Genomic DNA, 23,766 nt, shown 5'->3' on the forward strand with positions numbered 1-23,766 from the left:
AAAAAAAAAAAAAAAAAAAACTTAATAAGACTTTTATCCCCAGATCAATAGTAAGTTTTTTTTTGTGGAACAAAAATGCATTGTATTACTTCTACAATGTTAATTGGCCAGAAAATGTATTAGAAAGGACACAAAATACAATCACAAATGAGCTAACTTACATATCTAAAACATGAAAATGTATGATAAAACTGACATTTATAATGACAGGCTTACCACATCAATCCAACCCTATATAGTAAATATGACTTTAAAGGAAAAGTAACATTTGTTAGGAGGTGGGAGGGAAGGGATAGTAGGGGAAAAACAAAGGAGGAGGAGGCAACAAAGCTTGATAAGAAATGTACTCATTACTTTGCTCATGTAACTGTAACCCCTCTGTACACTATTTTCATAATAAAACACTTATTTTAAAAAGTATTTGAGAACAGGCATACATGTCAGTAGGTTGGTAGGTAGATTTTCTCCGAGTTATAGAAGCTGAATTTATTTATTTTTTTAGGTAATATTTTCTTTTTTTTAATTTTAATTTTTATTTATTGTGAACATACTGTACAGAGGGGTTACAATTACATGGGCAGGATAATGCGTACATTTCTTATCAAGCATTGCAGTCTCCTCCTTTGTTTACCCTTCACATCCCTTCCCAGCATCCCCCCGTCCCTCCACCCAATCCCCCCCCTCCCCTCTGCACCAAAGTTGTAAAGTTCATTTTCAACAAGACAACTTGTACTTCTCATAGTTGCAACGGGTCCACCTGTATCCTTAAACGACTTGTTTTCCCCCATCTCCTCCACAAATTATACCGACATCAAATATAGTGAAAGCAGGGGTTATGCTGTGGGGGAGGGACATACAAAGCAACAAAGAAATAATCGTATAAATGAGTTAGAAACAAATGCATGAAAGAAAAAAAAACATTTAAATACATATCTAAGGGTTCATTTTCCTAACATCACATTATCTGACCTTTTCTGCTTGACTCATACATATACTAGATATTGCAAATAAGAGAAACCATGGGACCTATGTTTCTTTGGGCTTGGCTTACTTGACTTAATATAATTTTTTCCAAGCCTTTCCATTTCCTAACAAATGGGGAAATGTCATTCTTTCTGATGGAGGCATAGAATTCCTTTGTGTATATATACCACATTTTCTTAATCCATTCATCTACTGTGGGGCATCTGGGTTGGTTCCATATCTTAGCTATGGTAAATAATTAGAAGCTGAATTTAATAATTGGTATTACACATGTTACCTCAGTCTATATAGTCTCTTTTAACACTGAGAGATGATGCCCTTTATTTTGTTCAAACTCTATTCACCCTTTTTGGCTTATTAGATAATATTTTATATTTATATTACATTAATCATCTTCAAGGGAAGTATATGTGTAGGATACTTCTCAAATTCTGTGTCTCATAGTTTGTGGTTAATCAAGAGGAGTCTGTTACTCATGCACAACTTTTTTTTGACACTAACAATTTATTGTTTATGCCAGGCACCAGTGGGCTCATGCCTATAATCCTATGAGATCTGATGGTCTTGGGTAGAAGCCAGCCCAGGTCAGAAAGTCTGTGAGACTCTTTATTTCCAATTAGCTACCAAAAACCAGAAGTGGAGCATTTGCCTTGAGTAAAAACGCTCAAGGTTAGTGCACAGGCCCTGAGTTCAACATTTCCCTCACTTAAAAAAAAAGGCAAAACCCTAAACAAGCAAAAATTATTGTTTACCCAAGTTCAGAAACTTAATGACTAATACTAGAAATATACGTATTGTAGATACAGTTACACTGTAAATGCCTGTAAGTAATAATGTCCTGAGGGAACATGTCCTTTCAAATTCATTTTTTCTATTTTTCTTTCTCCCAACTCTTGATCACTTACTTTAATAACATCTTCCTCTAACACATTCTTATTCATAGGCCAAACCCAAAAGGCAATGTGTGGGGAAAGGAGAAAATACTGAGGAATGAAAGGATGAAAAAGTCATATACGATATATTTGACTACAGCATTATAAAGCCCAGTAAAAATGGAAAGAAGGAAGGGAAAGAATGAGAATGTGTAATGGGAGTTAATTTCTTAAAAATACATTGCATGGGGGCTGGGAAGTTGGCTCAGTGATAGAGTGCTTGCCTTGCATGCATGAGACCCTGGGTTCAATTCCTCAGCACCACATAAGCAGAATAAAAGCTGGAAGTGGTGTTGTGGCACAAATGATAGGGTATTCTGCTTTGAGCTGAAGAGCTGAGGGACAGTGCCCAGGCCCCCCACCCCCCTTCCCTTGGCCAAAGTTGTAAAGTTCGTTTTTCAACATAATGACTTGTTATGTTGAAAACAATTTTTTAATTAATATATTTGTGCATCCTTTTATTGTTCCTCATGAGTTGCATATCTCTGAACGAACTTGGATTTTTTATATTTTGATGAACTATTTATAGAAGGTTTATTTTTGGTTGGGACCAGAGCTAGTATCCTAGTAAGGAGGAATTTATTAATGATACAAAAATGTTGAATGACTCAAATTCATTAACCTTATGTTTCACTGGCAGGCTACAACCTACAAATATGGTTCTTATGTGACTCCTCATTAGCTCAAAATACTTTTGACAGTAACAAGGTCATAAATTTCAACCATCTGTCCCCTTGTTCTTGTTGTTCATAAGAAGGGGTTGTGGGTTTTTCTCCTCAGGTTGTTGCACCCAACTTTGAGAAGCATGCTATTCATTCCAGCTTAGTTACTGCTGCTCTTAGCTGTATTCAGCTGCATTTCCACATGTAGTAGGCTATTGTAGTTTAGGGTTTTAGGCATTTTAAATTGCCCCTAAATATAGTCTGTATTTCTTTTTCTTATTATTCCTAATGATCTGGGGTGGCATATTAGGGGATAAGGGGAAAAAGTTGTCTTTCATAAATTAGAAATAATACATGTCTCTTAAACTTTCTCTCTCTTTTTTGTAGCAGTAGAATTATGAACTTACAGCCTTGAGCTCACTAGTCAGGCGCTTTGCCACTTGTGCTACATCTCCATACTTTTTTGCTTCAGTGTTTGTTTTCTTTAGGGTCTTTCTTTTCCCTGAGGTTTCCTATTAAGTGGCTGGGATTACAGGTGTGAATCACCATACCAAAACTCTTTTAAACTTTTGGGGATATGAAGAGAAATATCAAGATACAAGAAGGAACTTTCTTATATCTTTCATACATCTAGAGATTTACTTGAAAATCTATGCACATGAGAATGAAACAAAACAAAAAGTATTTTTTGTTCATTAGATTTGAGATTTGATTTTAGAGAAATCTACTACTTTTTTTTAAAAAAAAACTACACCTAATAAGTTAGCCTATTTCTGGTTAGAGGACAGATATTATGTCTTCTTTCCAAGTTAGCCTGATTACTGACCTGGGTAAAGGAGCAATTGATCTGGGCCTCACTGTCTAGGCATACCTTGTAAGAGGTGTAGAATCACTGGGGTTCAAGGAAGACTGTCTCTTCCAGTATACCTCTGTCCCTCCACCCCCCACCCCCCGCCTCCCTCTCTCCTTCTTCTCCCCTCCCAAAAATTCTACACAAATGAATATCATTAACCCTGTATAATGTGTTTTGCTCAACACACTAAAACTTACCATGGAGATGTGTTCTGGCCACCGTTGTTTCGTCTCTTGGTCCATAGTTACCAAACTCTCTTTTATTCTTAATTTTCTTCTATTTTAAATGATTATCTTTTGAAGCTCAATAGCAGAGTTTATTTTTTGTCTGTTGGTCTATCTACCTACCTACCTACCTACCTACCTACCTACCTACCTACCTACCTACCTATCCATAGATATAGCAACATTAGTGGTATCAGCAAAGTTCCTTTTTGCTTAATATCTCTCTATATGTATATATGTATAAATTCCTATTTCTCCTTTTCCATAGATATTTTCACTCTAGTGAATTTGATATGTATGTTAGAATCCACGTTATCCTAATGAAATATTAAGATTATTTTATGTATATATTTTAAAATATTTCACATTTATAGAAATCTCAAGTAAGACAAAGATTTCCTACTTGTCTTTCACAAGATTAAAAATTATCAACAGTTCGTAACATTTGCTTCATGTTTCTCTTTCTGTATATGGACACTACACACATACATTTCTGAATTGTTTAAGACTAAGGTATGGACATTATGTTCCTTATTCTTAAATATTTTACCATGTATTTCCTAAGGTACAAAGGATATTCTCTTATGTAATTAGAACCTAATTATCAAATTTGAGGTTTCAACACTGATATATTGTTATATAGTGTATACTCCATATTAAAATTTCAATTGTTTCAACAGTGTCCCTTGTCAAATCATTTTGCTCCCTAATTCAGTTTCCATTGCAGTTAGGTCTATTTATTTAGTCTTAAGTCTGGAAGAATTCTTCAGCTTTCATTTGTTATTCAAGAGCATGTATGGAATTTAACTCACTTAGGTAATATAGTACTAAAGGCCTTATTTTCTTGATTAAATTTTCAGATTCATTCGTATTTATTTGTATACATTAATCTTGTTTGTTGCTTTTAATTTTCTCTTAGTATATTCTATAATATATATCTGCCAAAATGTATCCATTTTGTAGTGACAGATGCCAATGTTATTTACAATTCCTGACTGTCATGAATAATTTAGCAATAAGCATTCTTATATGCCTTCTGAGAATATTTCTGAGATCTGTGTCCAAGAATAAGGATTGCTAGGTCATAATATATCTTCCCATTTAATTTGACTGAGTACTGCTTTGAATTGCTCTCCAGGCGCTGCTTTGACCACAATACAATGTTTCTCTACACTGATGTCAACACTTAGTCCTAGCTAACACTTTAATTTTAGCTCATGGAATAGTTTTAAAGTGACATCTTGTTTCATTTTCTCTGATCACCTAATAAGTTTTACTTCTTTTGCCAAATTGTCTGGTGGCAGTTTTCTCAGGAGGGAACCTATTTTTAAAAAAAAATATATTTATTCCTTATCCTGATCAGCCTGTTAGATGGATCTTTTCAAGGCAATGTCAGGAATAGGACTTGTAAATGTCCATTTCACTTTGTGTCATTGTCAGTGAACTATTTAACATTGGCAGATCATTTTAGGGATTTCCCATAATTGAAATATATGTTTAACATTATGTTCCCTTAGATGACTGGAAACTGCATTTTTAGTGCATCTTTATTGCTATTGTAAAAGTGATACACAGAGGAGTTACAGTAATATAAGTCGGATAAAGAGTACATTTCTTTTTTTGAAAAAATTATCTTATTGTAAAGATGCTGTACAGTGGGGTTACAGTTACATGAGTAAGGTAATGAGTCCATTGCTTGTTGAGCACTGTTACCCTCTCCTTTGTTGGTCTCCCACTATCCCTTCCCTCCCCCACCTAAGAGTACATTTCTTTTGAAAAATGTCCCCTCTTCCCTTGCTCTCTCTGGTTTTTCCTCCCGTCTCTACTCATATGTTGTATACTTCATTTTCAATAATGTCTATTAAGTCTCACTGCTATATTTGTTCCTCCTTTGTCCTACCTTTTCCACCCCTTACCTTACTAAAGACAGGTAAATAAACAAACATGGCAAAAGGAAAAGAAAACAAAAACGGCAACAAAGAATAAAAAATCATTTGGACCCTAAGTTCTTGAAACAATTATCTGCATCTGACATCTAGACTATAAAAATATGGAACTCAGAAATTTCAGCTTCAGTTAACCACATTCATTCCTTTAAAAATCTTTTTGATTTTTATACTGCTAAAGGAATTATTTAAAAAAATATAACCTATTATAGGTTTTCAGTAGATTTCTATATTTTTTCTTTTATGTCTAAGTCACTGAAAATATTTGTATTTAAAAATAAATGGGAATAGTTCTTTTTAAAATACTATCATTTTCAATAATTAGGTAACTATCATTACATATTAAATATATATAAACAACTATAAAAATGATCTCTGAGGGAGGTAATGCAGTCAACAATCCAATGAATATCCTACAAAATTAAGAAGAGTGTGGGAATGAGTGAATAGGGGAGGGATGGATGAGAATGTTGAAGGAAGTGACATTGACCAAGATATATTGCATTCATGAACTGCTTTGTTAAGTGGCAACTCTTTTGTACAACTACTAAGACATACTAAAAGCAAATAAATAAAAAGTTCATACAGAAACACACACACACACATGCACGCAAGCGCGCGTGCGCGCACACACACACACACACACACACACACACACACACACAGGTTTCCTGTAGCCAGAATTTACATGATTGTACATAGTGGAAGGGCCCCAGAATCTTAACTAGTAGGGAAGTTGACAAAGAATCACCTGACCCAAGTTTTAAGGCCAGATGGGGCATCATAGTGAGACCTGTTTTTTTTCCTTTTTAAATTACATCATTGTGTTCTTCTTTTAACTCAACATGCTAATATCCTTCAAGAACTTTAGTATATATTTTAATATGCCCTAATATATTCAATTGGTAAGATATCCTAATATATTCAATTGTTTTCAAGTTATACATTCCTAAAATGAAATATAACTTGGAATTATATTAAAAATTTCTTCTGATAGTAAAGAAAATATTTTTTTCTTTTCATTGAATGTTCATAACACTACAGTAATTACTGGTGATTGCTCAAAAGAACATACACTATATATTTTATAAATAAATAAAAAAGCAAAATTTTTATTAGAAGGTGTATTTTAATTAGATCTAATTTTCAATTACTGAAGATATCTCAGTATTGCTAGATTATAGACAAATTATTGCATCAGTTTTAAAATTTTATATATTATATGATTTCATATTTTATATATCAACTCTTTTTTTAGAAAACTTGGTCACATACATAAATAGTGATGGAAAGTATTTTTATGGAACGATCACTCATTTCTATGAACTCCTTTTGAATTATTTGTCAAAACAGAATGATCAATCACCAAAAATACTTTGCCAATCTGGCTGTTGTTAATTTGAGAAGTTCTTCTTTTAAAGTGCATTAGGGATCTGGTATGGTTCCTAAATGACTGAAGTAATTTCCTTGTCCCACACTACATGTTTTCAGTTTGCTTTTTCTTGGCACCATATTTTCTTTTTTAAAAAATTATATTTTTTATCGTAAAACACTGTTATCCACTCCCTCATTTTCTCCCAATTACTGCTCCCCAGGTCTCTCCCCTCCAGGTTCTAACATAGTGTCTAGTGAGTATCATTGTTGCATTAGTTCATCCTTTGTCTTGCTCTTTCTGTGATTCCCTTTCCCTTCCATGGATCAGATAGGCATATATATATATATATATATATATGTATATATATATATACATATATATATATATATATGACAAATGGTACAGAAAACAAAAACAGAAAGAAAAAATAGAAATAATTGCATACAGGACACAAAAGGAAACTCTTGTTTCCAATTCTTGGAGTTCATGTTGATATGCTTCATCATGTAGGGTCCTATGCACTTAGTGATTGGGCTATTGTGAGCCCCTGCTAAGAAATTCATAGACATCTTCTAATTATTACAAATGAGGGAAACCATCCAATCTGTATTTCTTTGGGCCTGGCTTGCTTCACAATATAGTTTTTTCTAGGTCTTTCTACTTCTTTATGAATGGGACAATGCCATTCTTTCTGATGATGGCATAGAACTCCATTGTGTATATATACCACCTCTTGTTGATCTATTCATCTACTGTGGGGCATCTGGGTTGGTCCATATCTTAGCTATAGTAAATAATCTGCAGTGAACATAGTTGTGATGGTAGCTTTCTGGTCATTGGGTAAATTCCGAGTAGTGGGATTGCTGGGTCATGGGATAGCTCTTATGTTTAGTATTTTGAAGAAACTCCATGCTGCTTTCAAGAATAGTTGAACAAATTTACACTTCCACCAACAATTAGTAGGGTCCCCTTTTGCCCAATTCCCCTCCAGCATCTGCTGTTAAAATTCGATTTCTTGATTATTGCCATTCTAACTGGGGAAAGGTGTAATCTTATTGTTGTTTTGATTTGCATTTCTTTTATGGAAGAGCTGTTAGGCATTTCTTCATGTGTGTATTGGCCATTCTTATTTCCTCTTCAGAGAAGTCTCTCTTTAAGTCTTTAGCCCATTTATTAATGGAGTGGTTGTTTCCTAGAGAATTTGATTTGGGGAATTTAATTTTTTGAACTTTAAGTATATTTTATATATAAGACCCTTATTGGTTGTGTGGCTAGTGAAGATCTTCTCCCAATCTGTGGGCTTTTTATCTTGCTAGCTATGTCCTTTGCTATGAAGAAGCTCTGCTTCTTTGATTTGTTGTGTTTTTGCGTCTTTAAGAAAGTTTTGACCTGTTGGCACCATATTGTCAGACTCCAAAGTAATGGTACTCTTTCCAAATTATGGATATGAAAGATATGCCTTCCTTTGTTAGATGAGAGAAATAAAATTTTGAAAGCAGAGCTTGTTTATGAAGATAAAAGGTTAAGGATGAAGGTATATTATTTACATATATGTAGGTATTGCAAAGAAGCCCCATTTGACAGCTAAGAGATGGTAATAAATAAAATAGTAGAAGTTTGAGGTCTTTTAGAAAGCACATATAAGGAAAAATATTTATTTATTTATTTATTTTATTATGAAAATACCGTACAGAGGGGTTACAATTACATGAGCAAGGTAATGAGTACATTTCTTATCAAGCATTGTTGCCTCTTCCCTTATCAAGCATTGTTTCCCTTTCCATCCCTTCCCATCTACCCCTCCATCCTCCCTCCCCACCGCCCACCTCTTCCTGCGCCAAAGTTGTAAAGTTCGTTTTTTGACAAAAATCTTAAAACTGGTTCTCTTAAAATCTCGCTGACACCTGTCTTTGCATAACATGGAGATATTTATAAAGTGTTGTTAAAAGGAAATAGTATTCTTCAAGTATCATCACTTGAAAAAAATCACAATAGTATTAATATAGTCTGTTGTAGAGCTTAAACTCTGGCCTGGGCACTGTCCCTGAGTTCTCCAGCTTAAGGCAAGCACTCTACACTTGAGCCACAGCGCCACTTCTAGTTTTCTGGTGGTTAATTGCCTTCCCTGCCTGGGCTGGCTTTGAACCGTGATACTCAGATATCAGACTCCTGAGTAGTTAGGATTACAGGCATAAGCCACCGGTGCCCAGCCTAGCAGCATCCTTGTGTGTGTGTGTGTGTGTTGGTCATGGGGCCTGAACTGCGGGCCTGGGCACTGTCCCTCAGTTCTTCAGCTCAAGGCTAGTGCTCTACCACTTGAGCCAAAGCTCCACATCCGGCTTTTTCTGCTTATGTGGTGCTGAGGAATCAAACCCAGGGCCTCATGCATGCAAGGCAAGCACTGAGCCACCTTCCCAGCCCCAGCAGCATCAAGTTTTGAGAGAAGTAATGTATACAAAATTTTCTTAAAGTGTACATTGACACTATTAAGCTCATCATGTAGTTGATTTGACAGATATGTCAGTCAACTTATGTCAGACTTCTTTTACATTCTAGAAGATGATGCACGAAGGTTGACTCCAGTGGACTGATGTCAAATGACAATACTAAATTAGTATTCTTGGAGCTTATTTGATATTTTACTTTAGGGCTATGAATCCTCTTATGAATGTCTTCGATGTGCTAATGTTATTTCTGCCACCTGAATTACTAGCTTCTCCATTTTCTTCCTTATATGTGAACATATTCTATGTATTTTTTCCACTCTTTCATAATATACTCATGAAGGCCTTCCCAATCATGTCTTAAATCTAACATCACTTGTTAATCCAGTACCAATATCATATGTCTCTATATTGTCACATGGGCAGATATGAGTATTTACTTTCATTAACCATTTTGTAATTATTTGTTCTCAACTACCTTTCTAAATAGTCATGTAACAATCACCTTGATCTATTTTATGTTCTAGTCACTTTTTCTTAAACACATGTCATAGCACATTATTAGACTATTAAAATGAAAATATATTTTAAATAATATTCAACTTAATCTTCTGGCTACTTGTAAAAGAGCTTACAGTGTATTAATATGCGATGAGTATGTGCTTCTTAGAGTTCTTTTAATTATGGACATGTGTTTTGAGATTATATATAACACTAAGAATGGCTGTAGTAAATAGGAAAGAAAGACAAGAGAAGCTTTGGGCTATGAAGGCTAAAGCAAAGAAAATCCACAATTCCTAAATTGGTCAAGTTTTTTCAAAAGGTGTTTTGAAAACAGACACAGACATCAATTGTGTAGGTAATTATTTTCCTGCAGTAATGTTAAAATAAAGGATTACTGTGTTTGGCATACAAATTAGAATTCATTGGATCATAGACATCTTTTTAGATTCCTTTTTGGATTTGAAACAAACAGTGAGGCAGGGTGAACAGAGTGTTTAATGGTGGGTTCTACTAATTGTTTCAACACTTATTGTATAATTATTGTTATTATTATTTGTTGTTGTTGTTCATGCACCTTGAACTCAGAGAGCCTGGGCACTGTCCCTGAGCTCTTTTTGCTCAAGGCTAGTGCTCTACTACTTTGAGCCACAGTGCCACGACCCATTTTCTGGTAGTTAATTGGAGATAAGAGTCCCATGGGGACTTCTCTGCCAGCACTGGCTTTTGAACCATGATCCTCAGATCTCAGCCTCCTGAGTAGCTAGGATTACAGGTTTGAGCCACCTGTGCCCTCTTATTGTATAATTATTAATGTATCATTTGTTTTCTAAATCTGTTTTCTCATCTATAAAGTGAGAGTTTGTAATATATTTTCTGCTCAGTGTAATATTGAACTGAGATAACATGAGATATATCTGATATAATAAATGTAAAGAGAATTAGATATGTGTCATTGAATTATCTACAATTATTATTACAATTATACAGTTCTTTAGGGGGTTTGGTTTGTCTTGATGTTGATAACAGCAATAACACCAATAAACAGCCAAATAAGGAAATAAAGGTTATGTGTGGGTTGCTTGTTTTATTTTCTTATTTTTTTTTGTTTTATGTTTCTCATGTTTCTTCCTCATTAAAACAGTTTTGGTATGAACCATGATGGAATTGGAAATTCTTGTGGGACCAAAGGTCATGAAGCAGCAAAACTTATGGCAGCTCACATTACTGCAAATACCAATCCTTTTTCCTGGTCTGCCTGCAGTCGAGACTATATTACCAGCTTTCTAGAGTAAGTAATCTCTGGAGAGTGATGATAAATTGCTCTAGAAGTAAGCCACTGGTAGAAGCATAATATATAGTGCTTCAACTTTGCATAATGACTAACTTTTATAGAGCCCAGTTATATTTCAGGCTAATCCCTACCTGCTTTAGCATATCATTATGGAAAACTTTTTAGTTCTTACTCAGACAACTTATTGAATAATCAAGAGGAAGTGGAGGAAGTATGTATGTAGGATTGATGATTCAAGTAATTAGCACTTTTCAGTGTATGAGAAGCAATTTCAGAATGAATTTGCAGGAACATAAATAGCAAATAAGCCAAACTTTAACTCAAATGCTTTAAATTTGATGGTATATTCAACCACATTGGTTAAAAACTGGGTTCTGCAGGAGGACAAAGTGTCTAATTGTAACAAACAAGAACAAAACCAAATGAGCCTTTTAAGGAGAAAATGTAAATGACACAACTTTTCTACATTTTGGGGACTTTTTTTTCCTACTTCTCTGGTGTATATTTCAAGAATTTAGTTAAATGTGAAGAAGAGATATAAATGAGAGCAAGTATGAATGTGATGCGCACAGGTATGGCTCTGTTTAGGAAACATGATATTCTCCTACATCTTATCCACATAGAACTTCTGATTTTGACTTTAGAAACTGGTAGACTTTGGTCTTACTAATTGTGTGAGTTTGGGCATATTACTCAACCTTTTTAATCCTTAGTATCCTAGGGTTTTAAGTAAATTTAAAATAATGCTTACATCATGTGTTATGTTTATAATTATATAATGTAAAATGCTGTAATATATTTATGTAACACACTTTATAGGCATTCCTAAAATGATAGTCACGATTATTTTATGTAAGTACAAGGTTTTCTTGCTTTATCATTTCATTATTTCTTTGAACTGTTTTGTGTGTGTTTTTCTTAGATAAGAGAAGTTAAATATGCCTGAAAAAATGAGGCATACATAAAGCACAGACAGCAAACAATGGAAAATCTATTTTTCATTGGCTTGTGGTATAGTTTATATTCACATAATTATATTATAAACATTTGAAACTTCAGGTAGCTTATACCTAATAAAATTATGAATAAAAAATTTCTTCTTATGTATGAATATCCAGATTGTGTATTCTGAAAACTTGTAATCAGTGTTTCAAAAGATCTCAATCAGCCGATTTGAAAATACCTAGCACAGAATTTTACTCAAATTGAAAATGTAAATGTTTAAAATAGTCTCTTGCAATAATAGAGTTGAAGGAATTGGAAATTCATTTCAGAATATACTTCTGAATATCACATTATTTTAATATTTTTAATGTTAGCAACAGAAAATTATAACACTACTTCTAGTGTTAAATCAGATGAAGTATAATTAAAATTAGTCCTCAGAGGAGTTTTTCAATATCTGCTCGTAGTTTGAGTATTGTCATTTTTCTAGGATGGTTTAAATGCAATAATTTACCTAATTTTTAAACATTATTGAAAGTCCTCTATTCACAGAAATCTAACCACTCATGAAATTTCTCTATTGATTTGACTCACATTTTTATAGTAGTATGTTAATCTCTGTCATCAGAAAGATGAATTATAATATGCTCAGGATTCTTATGTATTTTCGATGGCAACCCTTCTCTTGTTTATTAAAGTATGACTTCCTTTTCTCTTGTGTCCTGTTTCTGTTTCACAGGCATATATTGCTCATTAGTTAGTGCCTTCCCTATATACTAAATATAAGAGCCAGAGTCTAATACTCTCATGCTGTAAATATTAGCAAGTTGTATATATTCTTTTCCATATTAAAAGTACATAGATGGCTGAGAGATAGTGGCTCATGCCTGTAATCTTAGCTACTAGGAGGCTGAGATCTGAGGATGGAGGTTTGAAGCCAGCCAGGGCAAGAAAATCCTTGAGACTCTTACCTCCAAATAACCACCAAAAAAAGTGGAGCTGTAGTTTAAATGGTAGAGTGCCAACCTTGAGCAGAAAAGCTCAGGGACAGAACATAGGCCCTGAGTTCAAGCCCCAGTCCTGGCATACACACACACACACACACACACACACACACACACACACACACACACACACACACACGTCACAAAGTATATACATGTATATATATATATATCTGTAAAAGAACCAATTTTCATTTTCTTGCCAAGTCTTGTATAGTTGAAATAGTTGAAACCATATTGTGGCTAAGACACTACAAAAAGGAATCTCTAAATATTTGGTAAAATACAGTTAAGAAATCAACACTGGTTTAAAGAAAGATGTAAATTGTTACTAGTTGCAATATTATTGCTCCATTGAATTAAATTAATGAAACAGCATTATTTAATCCTTATTGCTTCTCTATATTTTGTATATATAATCATGATTAGCTTTAATGGGGTTCTGATGGTCTTATCTACCCTGTATCTCATGGAATTCCTCATGGGAATGCATACTAAGTTGAAGCCAGTAATCAAAGAATAAATATGAAAGAAAATGGATAGAGACTCTGGGAAAAACTGGTATTTCCCCATTTTTTAAATAATTTATTAAACAAATGTGATTATAATCTTTCTAAACCATAAAAGTATTTAAAGGTCCTTTAAAAAGATCAGCTCACTGGAGCACAAAGATGTAATAGTAACTTACTTGATTCATTGTTTCCCTTTATTGATACAATGAACTAAATTGCTTTAACAGCTACAAGTGATATTTTTGAAAAGCCAGTGATATTCTGATTAAAGATTGAGGTTCTATTTATATTTTGTAGTTGGAGCAAAAAGGTTCATAATACTATTTTTTTAGCTTCTCAAGAAAAAGAAACCATGAAAGATAAATTGATCAGGAACTGTATATAGCCTACCCAACAAAATGCATACCTTTCTCTACTTAGTGACTTGTATAGGCCAAAGATGATGGTGGGTTTAACATTGAGCTTTCTATGATTTATAGAGATTCACTCTATGTTCAACTGAAAAAAGTTTCCATGGCCAATGCCAGTAGAATACAAAGTCTCTCATGTCATTCTGAAACACTAGGTGCTACTGATCAATCAGGAGATGGTGTTTACCAACTCCCAATATTTTTTTTCAGATTTCTTATACTCGGTGATTCAATAAGTGGTTCATGAATCGCCCAGAAGCCGTCCTGATTAAATAATAAAGAACCCATTTCCGTTAAAATGGACGTGTTATTCCAGCTTCTGATGACGACGGCTTTGCAGGTAGTGTCCTTCCTATCTGCCTGCGGGACTTTTTTATTTACTTACTTATTCATTTAGAAAGTAGAGAAAGATGAACCTGGTATTCTGGCTCACATTCACTGATGACTATGGGCAAATTTACCAGGCATAGAGGGCAGCCAGCACTACTTTAGACTAGGTTTTCAGGCATTCCCCACCACATAGCAGCAGTACAGAATAATTGCATAACATGTCTTAAAAAATTATGGGGGCTCTGCGAACCAACTCTTGTGTTATTTAAGTTAAATCTGCTAAACTGAAAATTTCCTACATTACCAAGTTGAATACAGAGTAGTCGTGTTCAGGAAGTATGAAAACTGAATGTTATAGATCAAATGTGAACTACGAAGATAAGTGAGAGTAGAGTTATAAGAGAAATAATAGAAGATGGACAAGATGACTCAAACACTCATTTTCCTCTCTAGAAATTGCTTTTGAAGGTCAACATCAATCCATTAGGTTGAAAATAATCTTTGAAGATGGGACCTTTCTAATACACGTATTCAAGAAGCAGCTTGGCACAACAAGTTTTTCTTCTATCCATTTATCTGAGTGACACATTTTGGGAACCTTGCCCTAACTGTGTATATCTATATATCTATATAGATACCTATCTATATGGAGAGATATATATCTTTGATAAGTCGTAATTGCATATGGAGGAAAAGAGAGGAAGCCACGTTAAGTACAAAATTGAAGCCTCAATTTCCATTATACTTGTACTTCTCTGTCTTAGAGAGGGTTAAAGAAAAAGGTTTCACTTTATATAATACATTTAGGGTTTACATTTGCCTAAATGTATTTTTATATGAGAACATAGGAGGTACAGGTATGGGACTTGCTATAGATGATATCAGCTTAATTCATTTTTATTTAATTTATATTGTGCTTGTATTACTTTGTAGAGAAAAGGGAGGAACATTCAATGTTATCTTTTTGTTAAGGGACTGTTAAAATATGAACTGTTAAAATATGACTGTTAAAATATGAACAGTTGTATAGAAATATTTCTATTCAGACTATTCCCTATATTACAGATATGAATTGTCTCTCTGACTTATAGTCTGATTGTTTTAGTAAAAACCAACTTAACTTTTAGTTAGGATTCTGTCCTCATGTTCTGGAAAGAAAGCCAAGAAGACTTACTTACATAAGGATCCATAAATTTTAGTTGAAGAGCTTGCTCATGTTCCTAATTCCAACTTTTTGTATCATGTAAATAAAATACCTCTAAATTAGAAGTAAAATACCTAAAATGTGATTATCCCATCATACTGCAAAGATTTTTGGAAATATGAATAAATACATACTTTATTATGAATTACATAGTGTAGAAAGAAGTGTGTTTTTAAACTAATACTTCTTTTTTTGTAGTGTTATTTTTTTCTTATTTTTTTATTGTGAAAATACTGTACAGAGGGGCTACAATTACATGGGCAAGATAATGAGTGCATTTCTTATCAAGCATGGTAGCCTCCTCCTTTGTTTTCCCTTCCCATCCCATCTCCCCCCCCCCACCTCCCCCAACTAATACTTCTTATTTCAGAAGCACAGATAAAAATAGAGCTTATAAACTCAATAATTATATGTATATATGTAGATGTTGGCTGAAGTTGTCTTTCTTAGCAATGAAACTAGAAAAGCCCTCTAGAGTTCAACATCCATCTCTCAGACCCATTTTCTCTATCTTCTGTATTTACATCTGTGTGTCTCAGAATGATGTTGATAACTTGAAGTCATGAGTATCTAAAATTACTATTTTAAAGATTTAATTAATGATGATTGTGGTCTATAGACTTTACTTACTTGACAGTTGTAGGAAAAGTGCTAGGAAAGTGAAACACCAATTTTAATATTAAAAAAGTATATTTTGTTTAACCTCAGTTAAGAATTAAAATATGAAAATCATTCCTTTCCTCAAATATACTAGTCTAGGCTTCACTATATTTTTGAAAATGATTGCTAAGAAAAAGTACTATATATTCATTAAGAATGTATAGTAGGGTGCTTTCTACACATTCATGCTTGTAATCCTAGCTACTCAGGAGGCTGAGATCTCAGGATCATGGTTCAAAACTAGCAAAGCAGGACAGGTTGCAAGACTATTATTTCCAATTAACCACCAGAAAACTGGATGTGGAGCTGTGGCTCAAAGTGATAGAGCCATAGCCTTGAATAAAAGAGCTCAGGCCCTGAATTCAAGCCCCACAGTGGGGTGGGGGTGGGGGACGAATGTATAGAAATAATTTCAATCAGACATAAGATATCTCTAACACCTTACTTGTAGGATTCTTGAATTAACAAGCCTTGCTAATTTGTACAACATAGCTAAGAATTTTTCAAAAGACCTTTAATGGGATGATGTTCCTAGATGTAGGTTCATTTTTAGCAGGTCCGTATGGTTTGCTTTTATATCTCATTTCATATGCTATGTTACTCTTCTGCAACATATATTAGAGAAAGAGAACAAGACTTGTTTAGCTATTTATACCACATTTATGCAAAAGAAATAGGTGCTTTTGGACTATAGAAATAAAATTATATTTGTGATAAACCTCAGAATTGATTTGGCCCTAGGTGCCCAGAGTTCATGGCATTCTTGGTAGTCTGAAGACTCTTGCAATGATCATCTGATTTTTTTTAAAGAATATGAGCTAAGATTAGAAGAGTATTAATACATTGAAACAAGAATGTTAAATGAAGAAATTATTCTTATTTCCTCCTGGCTTATGCCAATTTTGCAATCGGAAAAGAATTAGTATATCAGTATATCTTGCTTTGAATTCTCCTTTGGGGTCTACATAATTCTTCCTCCTCTAATTTTCTGTATCCCTGAAATTAATTATATCTAAAAATTTAGTAGATTCTGAATTGGTGCTCTTAGGTGAATATTTTCTATCCTTTTTTTGTTATGCTGTTGGTAAGTATTTCCTACAAGTTACTGCACTTCAATTCTTTTGTTCACATTTTAAACACTTTCTATTGATTTATATGGAACTTAAGTTTATTATTGCATATTTGATGCCTTTCACAAATTTATTTATAGCTTTATTATAGATGGAAAGAAAACTGATATGTTAGAAGGCACATTTGGGAGATAAACAATTTATTCAGTTAGTCCGCCAATATTTTATATTATTATTAAAATGATCTTTTTTCTATTACATTACTCAAATATGACTTCTTTATCAGTAACCTCAAAGTATCATTTTAAATTTATATAGATTTACATTTGCTGAACGTTTACATGGAAATCACTGGTTATTTTTAAAAAGTCACCTATAAATAATTTAATTGATGAGGCAGATGTCAATTTCTAAAACTGTCATAAAAATGAAATAAGTGTTCTGTCATGAAAATGGAATAGCTGGGGGAACAGCTGTTCTCTGTTAGCTATCTTGAGTGGTGATGACTGAAATGATTGTAACAGCCAGTAGTAAAATCCAAATATATGGGTGTGATATCTAAGTATCCCATCTTAGTATTTTTATTAAATATTTTCTTTAAAAATTAGTCAAGAGGAGCATAAATGAAAGAAAAATGGTATAAAGAAAACATTATTTTATCTCTGGTCTTTTGAATCTATCTAATTTTAGAATAGTTTGATTCTCTTTTTTAAAGATATTTATTTGCTGCAATACAAAGAAATGTTCTTATATAACAAGTGAACTTTTATACTTAAGAACATGAGAAATACTGTGAATATGAAATAAGTGAATATGAAACTTGTCATTATACAAGATTCTTTTTTACCTATCTATAAATGAACATTTTCACTGTTCTAAATAACAGTTGAGGAACTTTTACTTGTGAAATTATTTTCCTTTGGCAAAGTGGATGGAAAAGATTTTGGGAAAAAAAACACAAGTGCTGGCACAATGGACAAGAATGTTGGAAAAAATTTTCAAATGTTGGCATAGTGATTCTTAAAAATTCTAACTTACATGTGAAATGAAAGTAAAAAAGCATCTGTCCTATTTTATGCACATTGACTAAATAAAAATGAACAATTATATTTAGCAGAGTTTAAAGCTCTTTAAGCTAAGGTATTCTGTCTGGCTTTTGGTGATTTTATATGTTATTTGTTCCACTGAGTTAAATTATTATGTTTGAGTACAGGCATATTTGTAGAGCAGAAATTATATAGAGAGAAGAACATTCTCTTTTCCAATTCTGATGACCTTAGATGAAATATGGAATTTTTGAAAGATTAAACATCCTAATATAGTTGAGAGAAAAACCTTGGATCTTAGCCTGTCATTTAGCCCATTTATTAGTGAAGCACTTCAAGAACCCACTGACATGAGTTACCACAGGTCTATTGTTCTGCCCAAGGTGAAGGTATATAAATTAGATCTTTAAGGATTACAATTGTTTTTCAAAAACGGTCCACATTTCATGTTTTTAATTCTACTACCAGATGTGGCTATATTTTCAATGAAAACAAACAAGCGGCTTGGAGCAATGTGAAATTCCATTTTGATTTCTCCAGAAATTAGTTTAAATCAGTGTTTTAAAGCCCAACATGAGTTCTTCAGATTGTTGTCTGAGATGCTTTTGTTGTGTCTTGGGACTGGAAAAAAATGACTAGAGGCTTTTCTTTGAGCTTCAGTAAAGCTTCTTTATTTTGCCACATGATTATTTATTGATACAAGATATTATTTTCATGCAACATATGATTGAAACAAAGATCTCAAGACATGGTTTCATTTTGATGACTGAAGTGGTCCACAGAATACCTAATTTCCTTTGATCCTTTATGTTGAACAGTTCAGGCCGTGGTACTTGCCTTGATAATGAGCCTCCCAAGCGTGACTTTCTTTATCCAGCTGTGGCCCCAGGTCAGGTGTATGATGCTGATGAGCAATGTCGTTTCCAGTATGGAGCAACATCCCGCCAATGTAAATATGGGGTAAGAGGCCTTAATCCTTACATTCAGTCATTGATATATGTTTTTTTTATGGCACAAATATGTACATGGAATTATGGTTGAACTTGGATTGTTTCCAGTGACGTTGACTTCAATATTTTTTACACTGCTTTTTTTCTGATATCATCTCATATCTATTTTTGAAATATTTGACTACTTCCAAGATTAAATAAGTTTCAATGTTTTGGGGGGAGGGATCAAGTAGAATTTGAATGAGTTTTTATGTTTTGTTTGTTTGCTTGTTTATGATGCCAACTCTGTCTTTCGAAATGCTGGGTTTTAATAAAAGTCTTGCCTACTCCCCATTTCTGGGTACACTCATAATTGGGCTAAAGGGCATTTGTCATTGGCTGTGTTCTTTTGCCTGAATTCATACTAGCTAGAACTGAATCACTGCAGGTTGCTTCATCCACTGCCCACATTCCAACATGACAACCAGGCAGGAACAACATAACATTAACTCCTTTAGCGAACAAGAAAAACTGCTGTGGAAAAAGGATGTAAGCATCAGAACTGACTTTTCACATCTGCCTAGAGCCATCACAGTGTCTATACTAGAAAACATGAAAATTCTTTTAAATTTTACCTGGAAAGATTTTAGTGTCTAGTGTAGGGAACTCTTATTGTAGGTATGTAATATGTAATCTAAGCATGTTGAATAAAACAAGAATAAGATTTTAAAATGTCAAATTGTGTGCCAAAAATGTTCAGGTTAAAAAAAATAAGTCTAAAGAGTCAGAGTTTTTTTTTTTTTAATTTTTTTTTGTACAAGTCCTGGGCTTTGAACTCAGGGCCTACGTGCTGTCCCTGAGCTCTTTTGCTCAAGGCTAGTGGCTTACCACTTGTGTCAGAACTCCACTTTCTAAGTTCCTGTTGGATGCAAAGTTTAAATTTTTTTTAACATTAAACACAGCAAAAAATAAGAATTAAGTTTTAAAGTAAGCAACATTGAACAATATCCTCATTGTACTGTACTAATCACTCTCCTGGGTTACAGTACAAAAGGAAATGATTCTATAAATAACTCTTGGGTGAAAAGTTTATTATTACTTTTGGTAGGCTGACAGTACATTTTGTACATTAGATTTTTAAAGACTGTGTGTGAATATCTGAATATGTGATCCTTGAGTAAAACTTTCATCTTTCCTTTCTATTTGCAGTCTTTTATTCTTATTTCTGTATGGCTCTAGTTTTTTTTTTTATAGATTGTTCTCCAAAGAAAGGACCACCAAACTTTAATTACTTGAAATTCTTTTTATTTTTATTTTTTGTCTGTCATGGCACTTGAATTCTGGGCCTGGGTACTGTCCCTGAGTTCTTCAGCTCAAGGCAAGCACTCACCACTTGAGCCACAGTGCCACTTCGGTTTTTCTGGTGGTTAATTGGAGATAAGAGTCTCACGGACTTTCCTATCCGGGCTGACTTGAACCTCAATCCTCAGATCTCAGCCTCCTGAGTAGCTAGGATTACAGGTGTGAGACACTGGCACCCAGTGTACTTGAAATTCTTAATAAAATGATATTAGAAATGCTTTATGTCTCTCATTTCTTTATTTCCCCCATTGGAAATTGAATCTTAAGTCCACCTTCAAATTTCCATCTTAGATGATTTATATTTTTGTGATTTATACAATCTGTAGTTTTCTTTTTTGAATAAATTAACTTAAAAATTACTTGATTCCTCTTACTTTAGGTATATATCATTCATTTCAGAGTGATTAGAAATGAGACAAATAAAAAATTGTATTTTCCTTAATTCTGCTTTGAGATGTTTCTCTGTGTTATAGTTCTAAAGACATTTGGAACATATATAAAATAACATTGGGAAACTTGGTGAAAGACAATAGCCTATTACAAACCTATGCAAATTCTTATATTTTATCATGAATCCTTTTTGCTTTTATGACTTTTACATAAAGATGGTTTTTGTAGCCCTATGTATTCTTGAAATTCTTATATTTTAAAAAGTTCTATGTATTAATTATAAGTTTTCTTGCTGCTGGTTCTACTCCTCCTTCCCTTACTTCCTCCTGACCTCTTCTTCCTCATTCCTCCCTCTCCCTTTTTCCTCCCCTCCCTTTGTCTTCCTCCTTCTCTTTTCTTACTGGTGCTAGAACTGAGGGCTTCATGCTCATGCTCACCTTGCTTGCTGACAGCTTGAAATCTACCACTCAATTCATGCCTCCAATCTGGCATTTTGCTGAATAGTTGGAAATGGAATCTCAAAGACTTTTCTGCCTGGGCTTGCTTGGAACTACATTCTTCTGATCTGAGTAGCTATGGTTTCAGATGAGGGCCACTGGTGTGCAGTGAGTCATAGCATTCTTTACAATCATGCTTACATCTTCAACTTGTTCCTAAACAACAACCACAAACCCCCTGAAAACACCAACAAAACAACATTTTTTTGTGTGTGTGTTTTAATTTCCAAATGTACATTTGTTTTTATCTGGCAAATCCTTAAGGTTTCAAACAATTGTAAATACTACTTTAGAAAACAATTGTGGCTTTGAATATGGAAGTCTAGTTAAGTAAGCAAGACATACAATAGTTGGTAATGAAGGAAAAAAATAAACCAGCCCTGATTTAGATAGCTCTCTGAGTGTAGTGTGAGGAGATGAATTTGAAATACAATTTCTGTGTGAACAGTATATCCTTTTCAAGAGGATACTGAGGAATCACAGAATGATTTGTTTCAAAAACAAATTGCTAATGGTATCAGAGATTCAACAACTATAGGATATTCCATAGCTGTACCTAAAGTTACCAGCTTTTTATGTTTTATGGTTTGGTCATCGTGTGGTCATGGCTGGCTAACTGCTGGGTTTCTGACATTTCTTGCCTGATTTTTAGCATAATCTTAGAAAGTGGGACAATCTATGTAGATGTAAGTTACACTGAAACGTTCTCTATTTTATCTTACTTGGAGCAACATTTTCCATTATTATCCTTGCATATCATCTATTTTTATTTCTCCAATATTCTTAAATTCTAGTAGACCAGAAAGAAAAGTATAATGACTGTAACTATAAACAACAGAACAGTAAAGTGTATCATATAAAGTAATTTATTTCTGTAATGTAGTAACTTGTAAATGATACATAGTCTCTGGTAATTGCATAGTATCTCTTTTTTCTGAGATTCTTCAAACTGTATTGATGAAACCCATAATTCCCTTATAATGTTTTACACATTGGAGAAACTAAGCATACAGAATGTTATTTTGCCCACTGCATGGTCAAAAAATATAGGTGTAAATCTGCTAGTTCTGTTCCTTCTAGGTATAGTTGTTATGTTACTAAAATGAAGACAGTGGGTGTATTTTGCTCCAAAGACCCATATATAGTTTTCATCAGGAATATATCGCTTGCATTGCTATAAGCAAACTCCTCATTGTTTTAGTCTCTTTTGGAAGAGGTGATCAGGAGACCTGCTCCAGACTAATCTGAGTGCAAGAATTGAGTCCCATCTCGTGTTCCCACCACTCCCCCCCACCCCACCCCTCCACCTCAGGTAGACTTTTTTTGCATGCTAGGCAGAAGCTCTATCACTTGAGCCATGGCCAGCATCAGACTGTGATTCTGGTACCTATGGTTTCCAGTGTAGCTAGGATTATTAGTGTATTCTACTATGTTTGGCTTGCTGATTGAAATGGGGGTGTGACTTTTTGTACTAGCTAGCCTGAAACTAAGATTTTTCTGATCTCTGCCTTCTAAATAATCACGGCCCCAAATGATTTTTTATATAAAATGTTAGTTAATGCATTTGTATATACTTGCATACCACCCAACATATTTATTTAAAAGTTTTTAACCTAGTCTACCTTCCACATATAAGGGAAAACATACATTCTTTGTCTTTCTGGGCCTGACTTACTACATTTAATATAAATTTTTCCAAGTCTTTCCATTTCTTTACAAATGATACAATATCATTCTTCCTAAAGATCAGTTAAATTTCACTGTGTATATATACATTTTCTTGATCAGTTCATCTGTTCAGGGGCATCTGGGTTGATTCTATAACTTAGCTATAGTGAATAGTGGTGCAGTGAACATAGTTGTACTGGTGGCTTTACCGTATCCTACTTTGTAATTTTTTGGATAAATGCCAAGAAATGGGATTGCTGTATCATCATAGGGTAGTTCTATGTTTAGTTTTTTAAAGTTACCTTCATACTGCTTTCCAGAATGCTTGAACAAGTTTACATGCACACTGACAGTCTAATAGGGTTCCCTTTTACATGCACACTGACAGTCTAATAGGGTTCCCTTTGAACCACATCCTTGCCAGCATCTGTTGTTGTTATAAGGGAGAACTCAAATCGTTTAATTCCTTAGAAAGGCCAAAGCAAAGTTCAACGAAACAAACTCCTGAAAATGGGCACTTGAAA

The 23,766-nt window shown here is 33.8% G+C and overlaps 1 protein-coding gene across 1 annotated transcript in view; it reads left to right on the forward strand.

Annotated features, from left to right (window-relative positions):
• Positions 1-23,766, forward strand: part of Adamts6 (ADAM metallopeptidase with thrombospondin type 1 motif, 6) — a 209,504-nt gene that overhangs the window by 73,846 nt on the left and 111,892 nt on the right. The window contains exons 9-10 of the mRNA XM_013025239.1: positions 11,066-11,212; positions 19,215-19,356. Coding sequence (XP_012880693.1) covers positions 11,066-11,212; positions 19,215-19,356 — 289 coding nt within the window. The remainder of the gene's footprint in view (positions 1-11,065; positions 11,213-19,214; positions 19,357-23,766) is intronic.

This window comes from Dipodomys ordii, unplaced genomic scaffold, assembly GCF_000151885.1.
Source record: "Dipodomys ordii isolate 6190 unplaced genomic scaffold, Dord_2.0 Scaffold83, whole genome shotgun sequence".
Classification (NCBI taxonomy): domain Eukaryota; kingdom Metazoa; phylum Chordata; class Mammalia; order Rodentia; family Heteromyidae; genus Dipodomys; species Dipodomys ordii.